The sequence below is a fragment of the Lathamus discolor genome, chromosome 4 (genome assembly GCF_037157495.1).
Source record: "Lathamus discolor isolate bLatDis1 chromosome 4, bLatDis1.hap1, whole genome shotgun sequence".
Lineage (NCBI taxonomy): Eukaryota > Metazoa > Chordata > Aves > Psittaciformes > Psittacidae > Lathamus > Lathamus discolor.
The window spans coordinates 7287588-7300891 of NC_088887.1; the positions used below are offsets into that span (position 1 = coordinate 7287588).

Below are 13304 nucleotides of genomic sequence, written 5' to 3' on the forward strand. Positions count from 1 at the left end.
TCTTGTGTCAATGTTATCCTTTAATTTTTAGCTCTTTTTGTTTCCTGTTATTTATCCCAATGGTGCACTACTAGAGAAAAATAAACAAACAAACAAACTAACTCACCCATATTCCTGCTCAGCTTTAGCTTTGTTGGTGAAACAAGGCAAGTCTGTGTTTGCTTGGCAAAGAGGAGCTTTTCAGTTTCCTCTTACAAGGTCAGCTCTTCCCTGTGTGTGTGCAGGTTTTGATTCATTTTTTTTTGACTGCATATGACCAAACAGTGTAGCAGATGTATTGGGATTTTTTTCCTTCAGTGCTTTGTAATGCCCTTTCCCCTCAATGCTTTGTAAATACTTTTTTAGCTATACTAGAACTACGTCAACTGTCCTGTCCTAGGATAAGTTTTGCCTTTTTTATAGCCCCCTTATACCAAGTCCCAGTTATCCTACAGAAAGCAAATGCCCCAGGTCCTTTCTCTCCCCTTTTGTTAAAATACCGGAGGGTTTATAGAAGAAATTGTAGCTTTTTATTAAACTGGTCTTTATCATTTGGTAGCTCCAAGTTATGCATTGCTTCCCATCTTAACAGTTCTATCCTCCTCCATGTCCCAGTGCCTCCCACAGCCCATCACCTGCGGTGGTCAGCAGCACGTTTTGTTTCAATGCTGTTGCTGCATCCTTGTAAGCGCATCCTTGTACTTTCTGTATGAACTCCTACTCTGGCTGTTTCTGATGGAGCACCATGGTCAAACCCTTCAGCAGAGCCTGGAAATTTTGGGTCTATGCTGACAGTTCTGCACAAGACAAGGTACTTTTGGGAAAACCTGTTGCTATTTCAGCCTGCTTTTCATTGTAGTCCACTTGCCTAGGTCACAGGATGGTTGGGGTTGGAAGGGAGGGACCTCTGGAGATCACCAGGTCCAACCTCCTGCCAAGGCAGGGCCACCTGTAGCAGGTTACACAGGAACATGTCCATGGTGGGGTTTGAATGTCTCCAGAGAGGGAGACTCCACAACCCCCTGGGCAGCCCGTGCCAGTGCTCTGCCACCCTCAATGGAAGTTCCTCTGTACATTGAGGTTAAACTTGTGTTTTAGTTTATGGTCATTGCTCCTCATCCTGCTGCTGGCACAACTGAAGAGTCTGGCACCCACCTCTGAGATACTGATCTGCACTGACAAGATGCCCTCTCAGTCTGCTCTTGTCTAACTAACTAGACCCAGCTCCCATAGTCTCTCCTCATAGGTGAAATGCTCCAGACTCATCATCATCCCTGATGCCCTCCACTGGACCCCCTCCAGTAGCTCCTTGTCTTTCTTGTCCTAAGGAGCCCAGCACTGGACCCAGCACTCCAGATGTGGCCTCTCCAGCGCCGAGTCGAGGGGGAGCCTCACCTCCCTCGACCTGCTGCTGCCGCACTCCTCCCGGTGCACCCCAGGGTACTGTTGTCCCCCGTAGCCGCAAGGGCTCACTGCCGGCTCAGTCAGCTTGACAGCCCCAACACTCCCCGCTCCATTGCTTTCCCTTTCCGCGTCCAGTCAGACATGGGGGGGGGGAGAGAAGAAGGTGAAAACAGCCACCCCAAACCGAACTCCGCCGGGGTCCCGGGCCGAGCTCCCGAACGGCGGTGGGAGGCCTGAGCCCCCGATACGTTGAGGGACGGGAACCCCGATGCCAGAGGGAGACAACACCGCGACCGTTACCGGCGCTGCGGCCGCCCCGCCCGCCAGTTACCTCACGGCGGCGAAGGGCGGGGCGCGGCGCGGGGCGGGGATAAAGGGCGGCCGCGGAGGCTGCGGGGTGCGTGCGGGAGGCTGGCGCGGTCACTCGGGGTGCGCGGCGCGGCTGTGCTGACCGGTGAGGAGCGGGGTCGGTTCGGTTCCTCGGGTCTTGGCTCCGCTGACATGGGGCTCTCCTCGATACGAGTGGTCGGTGATGCTATCTAAAGCGGTTGCAGTTGCGCTTTCCGCGTGCGGGTCGTGCGTTGCCCGGTACGGAGCGGCAGAGCCCGCTCGACTCTCCTCTCGGGAGCTGAGCCTCTCCGGCCTCCGGTGCCGCTGGGTGCTGGAGGCACCGTGGTGTCACAGGGCCATGCTGTCTGCGGGTTTGTTAGGTGCTGGGTCAAATTATATGTCTTATAGGGGAGAAGCTGCCGCTGGAGGGTGAAGTGCTTTGCTGTGCCAGAGGTGTGGTGAAAGTATCTTGTTATCATCTCTTTTGTCTGTGATTTCAGGTCTGCATCCTATAGAGTAGGCATCCACTAAGTATTAAATAGGCAGTGCCTGTCTTTGCTACCCAGTTAGCTGCTACCCAGTGACTGTGCATCTTATGAGCACTTCCCTGGCAGGGGGAAGGTTGGCCAGGGCTTGGAGCAACCTGCTCTAGTGGAAGGTGTCCTTGCGTGTGGCAGGGGGTTTGAACTGGAGGAGCTTTAAGGTCTCTTCCAACCCAAACCGCTCTGATTCTATGGTCTTCATTTATCAGATGATCTTGTGATGGAAAATACCGGTGGTGAAACAACAGGCATCCAAATACATTAAAGTCACTAAAGACCTGTTGTCACTAACATAAGCCTTATAAAGTAGGCAAATGTGAGTGATTTAGGGCTGGGAGGCTTGATTCTCAGGTTGATAGACTGAGAATTAAATTCTCCACTGAACTAGAAATGCAATACTTCATCTTTCTCCTGTAAGGTCAGCAATGTGCAGCACTGTCCTGGGTGAGGATCACCAGGCAGAGCCAAGTGTGCATGGTGTGGTGGGAAGTACAGTGTCCTTTCTGGTTGCTGTGTAGGCTGCATGTGTTGCAGCTGCCAAAGAGGCTACAAATGGGAAGGATGAGAAGGAATGTTTTCAGAGGAAAGCACTTGTAGCTTAAGTTGGAAGTCATGGAGGACACTTGTATCCTTTAGTGATTTGAAGGATATAATGGAAATACAGTGGGTTTACCATGAAAATGTACTTTAATGTGCTTGAAGTGCCTGAGGGCGGCTTCTGGCAGGCTGGATGTCAGGTTTATGCTGTGTGGGAGCATTGAGGATTGAGAACCCCTTGATTTGTCCTGATTTCATCTTGTGAATCATAGGTTTGGTTTTGTGCCTGCTGGTGCTGATGTGACCCACAGCAGCAGAGTTTGTAATGCAGCAGTTCATGCTCAAGGACTGAAGTTGCTTCCCCGGGAACATTTTTAACTTATTGTGTACTTGATCTTGGATTTGACCCTCTTTGGAGGAAGTGACACGTCAAATGAACTGCTCCAAAATTAAAAGCTGGAAGAGGACAGGAATGAAGTAACAGCTGTTCTCTGAATCTTGCTTGAGAAGTGTTCCATGCACCGTGCTGTTACATGTTAGGAAGCTATACAGTTGGGCTTTAAACAATTCTTGGTAGGCAAGAGTTAATTGGCTTAAGTTTGACTAGACTGACCTTGTCAGCTGCAGTCTTCACAAGTACTTGGGGCAGAAGGAGGTAATGCTTCAGTTTGTAGCTGTCAGGAAGCACCTGGCCACAGTAGAAGCCTGTAATGTTAAGTGTATTAATACCAGTAGGAGTTGGGTAACTGTAGAACATGTGTATCTACATACTTCAAAACACAAGCCACTTAAGCACAACATCTTGTCAACTGTAACAAGCCTCCTTAAAAAGTGCAGAACTTCAGGCGAGGCTGTGACCAAGTCTGGCCAGTGAGGTTCTCAAGTCCTTAGTATAACACTGACTTAATACACATATGGCAGCTCTTAGAAGCTTGTTTTTTTCCTCCACAAATGAGCAAAAGGCTGGGGCAAGTATGAATATTTCCCCAAAGGTAGTTCAAGAAGGGTGAAGAGTTGCATACAAGGACTGCAGTGCAGATCGAATAGTTGTTACTATTCTTTGCAGCTGGAATTCTGTCCAGGATGCTGAACTGCTGTAGCTTTTTGCAGGAGTAAGGTGTACTTGGTCTTTATCCCAGGAGTGATAGATGCTGGATGACTGAGAAAGCAAAAACTTCTATGATAAGGAGGAAATCTCTCTGGCATAATTAAAGCACTTTCAGTGGGCTAGATGTCTAAGCCCTAAGACTAGTAGCTGAGGGTCTTCTGGTTGGAGAGAGCGGTTTGAGCTTTATGTGTAATGAAACAAGTTCAAAGCTTAGCTTTCAGAAGTGTTTTGTACTTAACAGCTCCTGTGTCTTCAGCTGGTGCTGCAGGTGATCTTAAACTTAGGTAAAGCTTATATGTCATCTTCATTGGTAATTTCCCTTTGATACAAACTGCTTTGCTTGAATACTGAACTCTGCCTCACCAAAAAAAGGACAGTGACATCTCAGTGTTTTGTCTGCATCAGTAGAGAATCTGTGCATCATTTCAGCTGGAAGGCTTGCTGATAATTATTTGTACATAGAATTATTTCTTTTTATTTCTGTCTGTGTGTAGACAGAAAAGCAGAGCGTAGAATGTATCTAGGAATCATACAGAAAAGTCTAAAAAAAATCTTAACTTGTCTTTTGTATATATTTCACCTCCCTACAGTTTCTTTGGAGAAGAAAAATCTTAAGATGGCAGGCAAAGGAAGTAAGACAGACTGCATGTCATGCAGTGTACTGAACTGGGAGCAGGTCAGCCGTCTGCACGAGGTTCTTACAGAGGTGGTTCCGATCCATGGCCGAGGTAACTTCCCAACACTGAAGATCACTCTGAAGGACATTGTTCAGACGGTTCGGAGTAGGCTGAGTGAAGCAGGCATTGTTGTACATGATGTCCGTCTGAATGGCTCTGCAGCTGGTCATGTCCTGGTCAAGGATAATGGGCTGGGATGTAAGGACCTGGATCTCATTTTTCAAGTTTCTCTTCCAAGTGAAGCGGAGTTTCAGTTAGTTCGAGATGTGGTGTTGCGATCCCTCTTGAATTTCTTGCCAGAAGGAGTAAGCAAGCTAAAAATCAGTGCAGTAACACTGAAGGAAGCCTACATCCAGAAGCTAGTCAAAGTGTACACAGAATCTGACCGTTGGAGCTTGATATCACTTTCCAACAAACATGGTAGGAATGTGGAACTGAAGTTTGTAGACTGTATACGACGACAGTTTGAATTCAGTGTGGACTCCTTCCAAATCATACTAGACTCCCTGCTCTTTTACTATGACTACTCTGAAACCCCCATGTCAGAGCACTTCCATCCAACTGTGATTGGGGAGAGTATGTATGGTGACTTTGAAGCAGCTTTTGATCACCTCCAGAACAAACTGATAGCTACCAAAAATCCTGAAGAGATCCGTGGTGGTGGGCTTCTGAAGTATAGTAACCTTTTAGTGCGAGACTTCAGGCCCATGGATAAGGATGAGATCAAAACATTAGAGCGCTACATGTGCTCCCGATTCTTCATAGACTTCCCAGACATCCTGGATCAGCAGCGTAAACTAGAGACCTACCTCCAGAACCACTTCTCCAAAGAAGAGAGGAGCAAATATGACTACCTCATGATTCTGCGCAGGGTGGTGAATGAGAGCACAGTCTGTCTCATGGGACATGAGCGAAGGCAGACTCTCAACTTGATTTCTCTGCTAGCGCTCAAAGTGCTGGCAGAACAGAACATCATCCCTAATGCCACTAATGTTACCTGTTACTACCAGCCAGCACCTTATGTTAGTGATGTAAACTTCAGCAACTACTACCTTGCAAATGCTCCTGTGCCATACAGCCAGTCGTATCCCACTTGGCTGCCTTGCAATTGATTGCTTCACTTGAGTGTGCTTGAATGGAGGCTACTGAAGGCCAAGATGCTGAGTGTATATAGACAAGTAGTAGCTGTTAGAGGTTTTTCTAATGGAAACATGACTGCATTGGACTGTCCATTTCCTGGTGTGTGATAGAAATATGCAACCAGGTGACCTGCTATCACTATATATCTGCAATTTCTGAGAAGCCTTATTACCTCTTCATTAGGAGAAGAAAATCAACAGCCAGATGTTAAGAGGAATAGTTACAAAACTTTGTACTAGTTCTGGAAGTGGCTGTTAACATGTGATCTAAGTGGAATATTCAGTAAACTGGACTAGTTAACTGACTGTAAGATGTCTTGAGCAGAGAAGAAGCTGCTCCTGGAGTAGCAGCAAAACTCTTTTCTATTGGCTAACCTCATTATTCTATACTTTGTCAGTTCAAGTTCTGGCCAACTTTCTATTGAACTAATTGTGCAAGAGTGGCTTGTGTGGTGCTTGGGCTGCTTCTGCTTCCTGGCTGTGTAGAACTGGTAATAGTATGGATACCCTTTGTCTTGTAAAGGACCCGATTGTTGTTTCCCATAGTACCTAGCCATACATGGTCCTGCCTCAAGTTCCAGATTAATTTATTGGAAGTTGAAGATGGATTAGTAAGTCTATCTTTAAAGCATAAACTGGCCGAATTTTTCTTGAACACATAAATTTGGAAGGTGGCATCTCTAAACATGCACCAAAACACAGCCTAAAACTTGGTAATGTGAGAAGTCCATGAAATGAGGAATTGAAGCCTTAAATAAAATTGGAACCACAGCTTGATTAGTTGAATCCAGGCTCAAGATAAAGCCTTTCTGAATGCATCTTTCAAAACCCTTTTTGTCACAGCTGGAAAGTAGCACAGCTCTTGCATTGAAGTTTGCCCCAACTTTCTTCTTCACAGGTCCACAGCAAGCAAAAAAAGAAAAGCCACCACCAAAAAAACGCAAACCACCAAGTTGCAGGATGATGTGCTCTCCTGCCACAGCACAAATTCCTAAAGTGCCTCTGAAAATAAAGTTCTTATTGTACAACTTCAGGCAGGTCCTGAAGGCTTGTCTTTTCTGCCGGCATTTAAGGGTTGAGCTTTGTGGTTTATCACTATCACCTGGTTACGGTATGTGATGGTATTTTGAGTGGCTAGCGTAAAATTCTTCTTCTTTATTGGTCTTAACCCTCACCTGAAGAGGTATATAAACCCTCAACAGAGCTCTCCACAGAAGCTGTATGTGTTGAAAGCCTGTCCCTGTGTTCAGAATATCCTCTAGAAGAGTATGTACTCCTTTGGAGGGGTAGGGGGCTGACCTTCCTAAAGTGTGTGTGCTGAACTTGGTGCTTTGAAACTCCTGTGCTTCATAAGGAAGGTTAAAAATCCCCCACTTAATGTGTATAGTGGTATTAAACTAGTATATTAACTGGATGATTTTCATTGACTTGCAATAGTAAAATACATGTAGCAAATGATCTTGAGTTTTCTTTGCTTACCAGAGAAGTAGACTAAAAAGGCAAATACAAGAGCTATTTAATACATATTGGTGCAATGTTCAAGAATACCTGTTTGCTAAACCTTTTTTATGACTTCTAGCTGTCTCTGCAAGCTTGTGAGACCAAAGTGGCTGATCAAACAAAAGATTTAAGATGAGAAGGTAAATGAGACAGCAGATGAAACACCAAGGTGTGGTGGTTGTTCAGGGTGGAAAACAGTAGCAGTGCAGCACTTAAATGGTGGTAAAAAACCCTGCCTGTTCCTTATAGGACCAAAACCTTCTAGTTACAAGTTCTTTCACTTTTCAGAACTACTTCATAAAGATTGCCTCCTTAGAGCAGTGAGGTTGCTCTTCTGTTCACACTTAATTGAGTTTAGGAAGTCAGAGAGGGATATAGAAAACCTGTAGCAGAGTATGCTTTAGCTTAATCTTTTTTTCCAACAGTCTTTTAAGCAACTTCAGTAGCAAACAAATAATTTGGTGTCCTCTGTGTGGTGGTGAGTTTGTTTTGGGGTTTTTTTGTTTTGTTTTTTTCCCATTAGAGGCTTCCTGAGTAGTCAGCTAAAGGAGCTAAACTTGAATGTGAACCCAGCCTTTTTTATTAACTGTGGCTTGGACTTGGTGTAGCTTACAGACAACGCATCTCTCACCCAAGGCTTAGACTATTTGGAAGGCTTTTTTAAAACTAGTGTGATACCAGTGTCGTCACGTGCGTTAAACTTAGCACAGGCTTACTGCTGGAATGCAAACCTAGGCATGAGTAACTTTGGCATGCAAGGCAATACTTGGCCTAGTATAAAGTGTCGCTAGAAAGAAGGAGCTCTTTTGCTTAGGAGTCTGTAATTGCTATCATCCTTTAAATAGGTGTTTTTAAAGCCAGCCTGAGCTATACCCCTTGCAGAAGTAAACCATTGCCTAGAGGCAATGTCTGATTTGCATATCAGGTAGCCTAGACTTCTGTATCTGTCTTGTTGTGGCTGGTTTTTAGAAACTGTTCCTGTGCCTCAGCTCGTGGAAGAAGTGGTCAGAGACTCAGGAGGAGTCCTCACAAGCTTGAAACAGACTTGTTTTGCTAGTCTTCAAATGCCTTGGCTGCTGAATGTCAGGCCAGGTGTATCTGCTGGAAGAGGGAGTGCTAGAAAAAGGCTCTAATGGATCCCTACTGAGATAGAGCTATGAAGAATTTAAGCTTTCTGCCATAAAACTCTACTTTTGCTAGCGTAACTTATTGTTGAGATCTCTAAGGAAGCTTTATGTTGAATGGCTGCTTACTGAACAGCTGACTTGGTTTAAACTTTGCTGTGCTCCCTGTCTGTTTCTTAAGTTGCTCTGGCATATTGGAAACATAAATGCTTTGTAGCCTGGATGCTAGATGTTAAGTGCTTGAATAGTTAAAGCTGTACCTGGAAGCTGCACACTAATGTATTGGCCCTGCTGTATAAGGGATTGCTGGGATACTGTCTCATAGCCTGCAAAATAATCCTGGTTTGGCATGTAAAGCTGGAGTACTCGGTAGCTTTTCATCATTGTGGTGCAACCAGACTACTCCTTTCTGTTTCAAGTTGTCCTAGCAGCTTTGTGTTGCATGTGGCAGTGGCTTAATTTGGTGTGTGCTATCGGGTTTGTGTTCAGGTCTATGGTGGTCCCTGTAGCAAGGAGTAACGTGAGAATGAGCACTAGGTGAGTTAAAAGTGATGACCCTAGGCCAAGTCTAGGCTGCCTGCTTAATTCAGTCTCCGTTCAGTACTTGACGATGCCTCTGCAAACCTGCTCTGTCCTCTGTAGACTGCTGCACTTTACTGTATTCCCTCTGGCAGTGATATCAAAACAAAGCTGTAGTAACACTAGAATGCAAGTCTAGTATCAGTGCATCATTCCTCAGGACTAGGCTTCTGATAAACTAGACAGTGTAGTTTAAAATAGCTATTTTCTTCCTGTAGTTTATAAGCTCTGCTGGGCTGAGCCAGTCTGAGGTTAAGCATCTGTGGTCAGTATTTATTGCCAAGCTCCCGCTTAACTTTTTTTAAGTTTACTGGTGTGACTTCCTCATTGTAAGAGATTAATCTTTTATTTGATAAAGATGCTACCAAGGAGACCTAGTAGTAGACTGGGTGTTAGTCACTTCAGTAAAATCCCCGTGCTGATCCATGGTAACTCTGAAAAGTTGTAACGGAAAGCATACTTCATGCTCACTGAGCTCAAGATTTAATTGTTGCTGTTTGTCCTTAGCTAGTTCAGTCAATCACTAAGATGGAGGTTGAAGACTCCTGCTTGCTTTCAAGTAACTAGTTTTTTAAAGATCCTTACACTTCAACATTCATAATCCTGTCTACAAAACAGTAGGTAGTATTTAAATCTAGTCCAAATACCTGAAGCTTTTTATTGAAACTTCAAGACCCATATTTTGGGATTGAGTTCTGGGGTTAAGCATTTGGTGTGTCTTGTGCCTAGGCCTTGTGAGCTTTTGATCACTAGAAGAACTACTAATGTTGGTAGTGATCTCTGCTTACTGCTGTATGAGTGCTTGGGAAAAGGCCTCATAGAATAGAACTTGAACAAATAGCTTCAGTTCTAAGCTGTCAGTGTACTGATGAGACTGTTTTTACTATTCCTCTCAACTCATTCAGTCAGGTTGCCATAATTGTTGAGCACAGGAATAAGCAATAAATTGACCATAGTCACTGGCAGCTTGGTTAAATCTGGGCATTGGCCAGATGGATTGTAATACTTGTAGTCTTTGCCATCTAAATCTTAAGCATTTGTTAAATATGAACTATATTTCTTATGTTCTTTAATTTCAATGAAACTAGTTATAAGGTGGGATGCTGGGCTGTAGTTGTAGGAGCTCTGGGGGGAATGGTTGGAGCACTCTGGTTTTTCTCACTCAGAAGAGAAGGTCAGTTGCTGAAGGATCTGGATTGGGCTTGTCTCCGATTGAAATTGCACTTTCTGTTAAAATTTAGAAGGCCTTTTTTTTTTCCCTATGTTTATCTTTGGTTTTTAACTATTGAAAGAAGTCAGCTCTGGGAAAATCCTCCTCATACCTCTTTGGAAGAAATTAGTTGGGTTTTCTTGGGTTTGGTTGGTTTGGGTTTTTTGTTTTGTTTTGTTTGTTTTTTAGCTGGCAAAACAAGGTACTAGAAATACTTGGATTTGTGATGAGCCCAAATGTGAGATTGATCACAGTAACTTTGTCTACTGTTCTGCACTGTGGTGTTCACTTACCATTCTTGGAATTTGGGTTTTGGGCCTTGATGATACTGAAATTCTTGTGCAAATAAACTTATGCTAAACATTGCTTGCCTCAAGTAATTCTTGCATCTAAATTAGTGCTGACAAAATATATGGGGAGTTTATTGGCCAATGAGTATAGATATGCTGGGGGAGAAGGAAGAAATAGTGATGTGATACCCAGTAGTGCTTGGGTTTAGATGTTATTCAAGGTACTCTTTTTTTCTTCATGAATGTACACATTTGCCTCAGCTTACTGAAGATTAGTCAGTGAGACATCTATCTTTCACTTGCATTGTAGTAGCATATCTTAGTCCATTTTTGCACTGACCATTATCTGGCCTCAATTTGAGTTTAGGACTGTGCCTCAAAGTGTTTTAGGCCTATTAGTGTCTGGTCTGAGCTAGAGCCTGCCAGTCTGTTCTGTGATGCACTCCATATCCTACTCCAAGTCAGGGGCCCCTTCAGACCTCAACTTGTGAGCCAGGCAGCTGAGAAATAAAGTCAGCAGTTGTTCTTCAAGTTAGCTTACAGGTTGAAAGTCTTTGTGCTTTCAGTCTGTCTGAAGAACTGATGCTTCTACAGACTGATAGTGTGGGTTGAGCAGGTCAAAGCTAAATAAAGCTAGGAGTGTGTGGCAGCCTAGTTGCTGTTCCTTCTGCTCTAGGACTGAAAATTACTGTAAGAAGTGCACTTGCTTCCAATCCTCTCCAGAGCTCAGATAAGTTCTAGCCTCTCAGTTAAGTAATGCTGGAGAAATTCTAGTCTTTGGGGCCTTGTAACACCTGTAGTGGAAACTTCTGTGGAGATCAGCAGAGGCAGCGTGATCCCATAGAACTAATTGTGAAGCTTGTGTAGTCCTTTTTCAAAGTGTAACTGCTTCTCTCTGAACTGAAATGGAGAGCTGATAATACAGCTGGGCAACATAAGCCATCTGCTTGTCACCTGAAACTTCTTCACCTCAACTCCTCAGTTTATGTCATCATAAAAGCTTCAGAGTTATTTTGAGTAACATCCTTATGTTTCTAGAATACTAAACTTAGCTTTGCAGGGTCAGATACTGAAACAGAAAAAGAGCTATGCTTCAGCAAGTGGTGGTATGTACTCTTTCAGTTCTATAGGGAATGTACATAATGGTAAAAATTGAGAGGAACTGAAGAAGAAAGCTGTTCTTGCCCTACGGCTGTTGTGTTGTTGGTGAAAATGCAATTACAAGTGTTCTGTCCTGTTGCAGTGCTAGAACCTGGCCTCTTCCATGCTATGGGAATATGAGCTCAGTCTTGTGATGGGGTGGGAGAGGCATTAGACAAATGTTGTTCTAAGTTGTTGCTATTGTTCAGGCAGATGTGCTTATTTGCTTCCTTCCATGATGGAATAGTTAATACTTTTGAAATTGGAGTATTCAGTGTGCCTTTCCAGAGTAGATGCTCCTGTGAGAGAAACAAAAGACTTTTTTTTGTATGCCTGCTTGTTTTGAATACTGCTTATTTACATATTAGTATAGTTAGTTCACTAATACACTAAATAATCAAAGTTGCTATTTTCAGCAATCAAATAGCATTTGTATTTCTCCAGCAACTTAAAATGGAGGCATATCAAAAAGTGTAACACACCACCTCACTGTGGGTGTTAGACATAGTGGTTCTGCTTTACTGTAGTAGTAGCGCTTGCAATCTGTTCTGCTCTGTCTCAATGAGAGAAAGATGAGCTCCATGTCCTATAAGCAAGACTGCCCGGTGAAGGGAGTAGTTAACCTGCCAAGCCTGAGTAATTTTCCTAGTAGGAAAGAGTTGAGTCATATTGCTGGAAAAAAGAGAGTCTTGCCAAGAACTGTGCAAAGCAGCTGCTAGATCGTAAACTGGTGGTTCACATGTACATTAAGGAAAGCTATACTGCCTACCCCAGTATTACCTGCTGACTCTCAGCTGAAGAGAAGGTTGCAGAGAGACCTGAGAGCAGCCCTTCAGTTCTTGAGGGGCCTATAAGAAAGCTGAGGAGAGACTTTTTAGCAGGGCCTGTTGTGACAGGATGAGGGGTGATGGTTTTAAACTACAAGAGGGGAGATTCAGGCTGGATGTGAGGAGAAAATTCTTTGCAATGAGGGTGGTAAAACTGGCACAGGTTGCCCAGAGGGATGGTGGATGCTCCATCCCTGGAGACATTCAAGGTCAGGGTGGATGTGGTTCTGGGCAACCTGATCTAGTTGAGGATATTCCTGCTCATTGCAGTGGGGGTGGACTAGATGAGCTTTGAAGGTCCCTTCCAACCCAACCTGTGATATGATTCCATCCAGCAAGACAAGTCTTCTGAGTGTGCTGGATTTGTGGCACAGGCTGGTGGATGTGCTTTGTGGATGTGCTTCTCACTTCAGAATTGATCATCCACCTGCAACAATTCCCTTTTCCACCCCCTTTCTCTCTTACTCTGAAAGGTTTATCTCATTGTGCCTCCCAGAAAGGTATTCAGTCTTGTCTTAGAGGTGCTCAGTAGTGGCAATTCATCATGTACTTGGAGAACCTGTTAGAATATTTGATCGTGGTTATGACTGAGAAATTAATTTGCATTTCCACATTGGTCTTTGAACTTCATCTTTGACCTGCAGATTGCTGCATTCTTATCAGCAAGGCTGAAAAGTTCCCTTCAGCTCCTGGATGAACTGTGGAAAATGAGCATTTGAAGCTTTATGTTGTATGTATTGGACTCAGAAGCTGGAAACTTTTTTCCTCTGGAACTTTGTGGTTCCTGTGCTTCTCACAACCCAGCACCAGTTGTTAGCCCAATGCTCTACGTACCACAGATAAAAAGTAGTGCTAAGATTGCTACTCAACCTCTTGGTATCTGTGTCCACAAATTGTGCCTGTGCTTTTTACCATGGC

At 44.1% G+C, this 13304-nt stretch overlaps 2 protein-coding genes across 3 annotated transcripts in view; one reads left to right on the forward strand and one right to left on the reverse strand.

Moving 5' to 3' along the window:
• The window catches only part of NAA50 (N-alpha-acetyltransferase 50, NatE catalytic subunit), a 209607-nt gene that overhangs the window by 90804 nt on the left and 105499 nt on the right, over nt 1-13304 (reverse strand). The window lies entirely within an intron of this gene.
• Nucleotides 1742-10494, forward strand: TENT5C (terminal nucleotidyltransferase 5C). 2 transcript variants are annotated; one of them, XM_065676163.1, is made up of 2 exons: nt 1742-1837; nt 4491-10494. In XM_065676163.1, exon 2 carries the CDS (start codon nt 4517-4519, stop codon nt 5687-5689), a length of 1173 nt encoding a protein of 390 aa, XP_065532235.1. In that variant the 5' UTR covers nt 1742-1837; nt 4491-4516; the 3' UTR covers nt 5690-10494. The 2 variants fall into 2 exon arrangements, with proteins under 2 accessions (XP_065532235.1, XP_065532237.1); XM_065676165.1 differs by having other exon boundaries at nt 1820-1908.

Excerpts from the sequence above, each read along its gene's own strand:
- TENT5C (XM_065676163.1), top strand. The coding sequence starts at position 4,517 with ATGGCAGGCAAAGGAAGTAAGACAGACTGCATGTCATGCAGTGTACTG.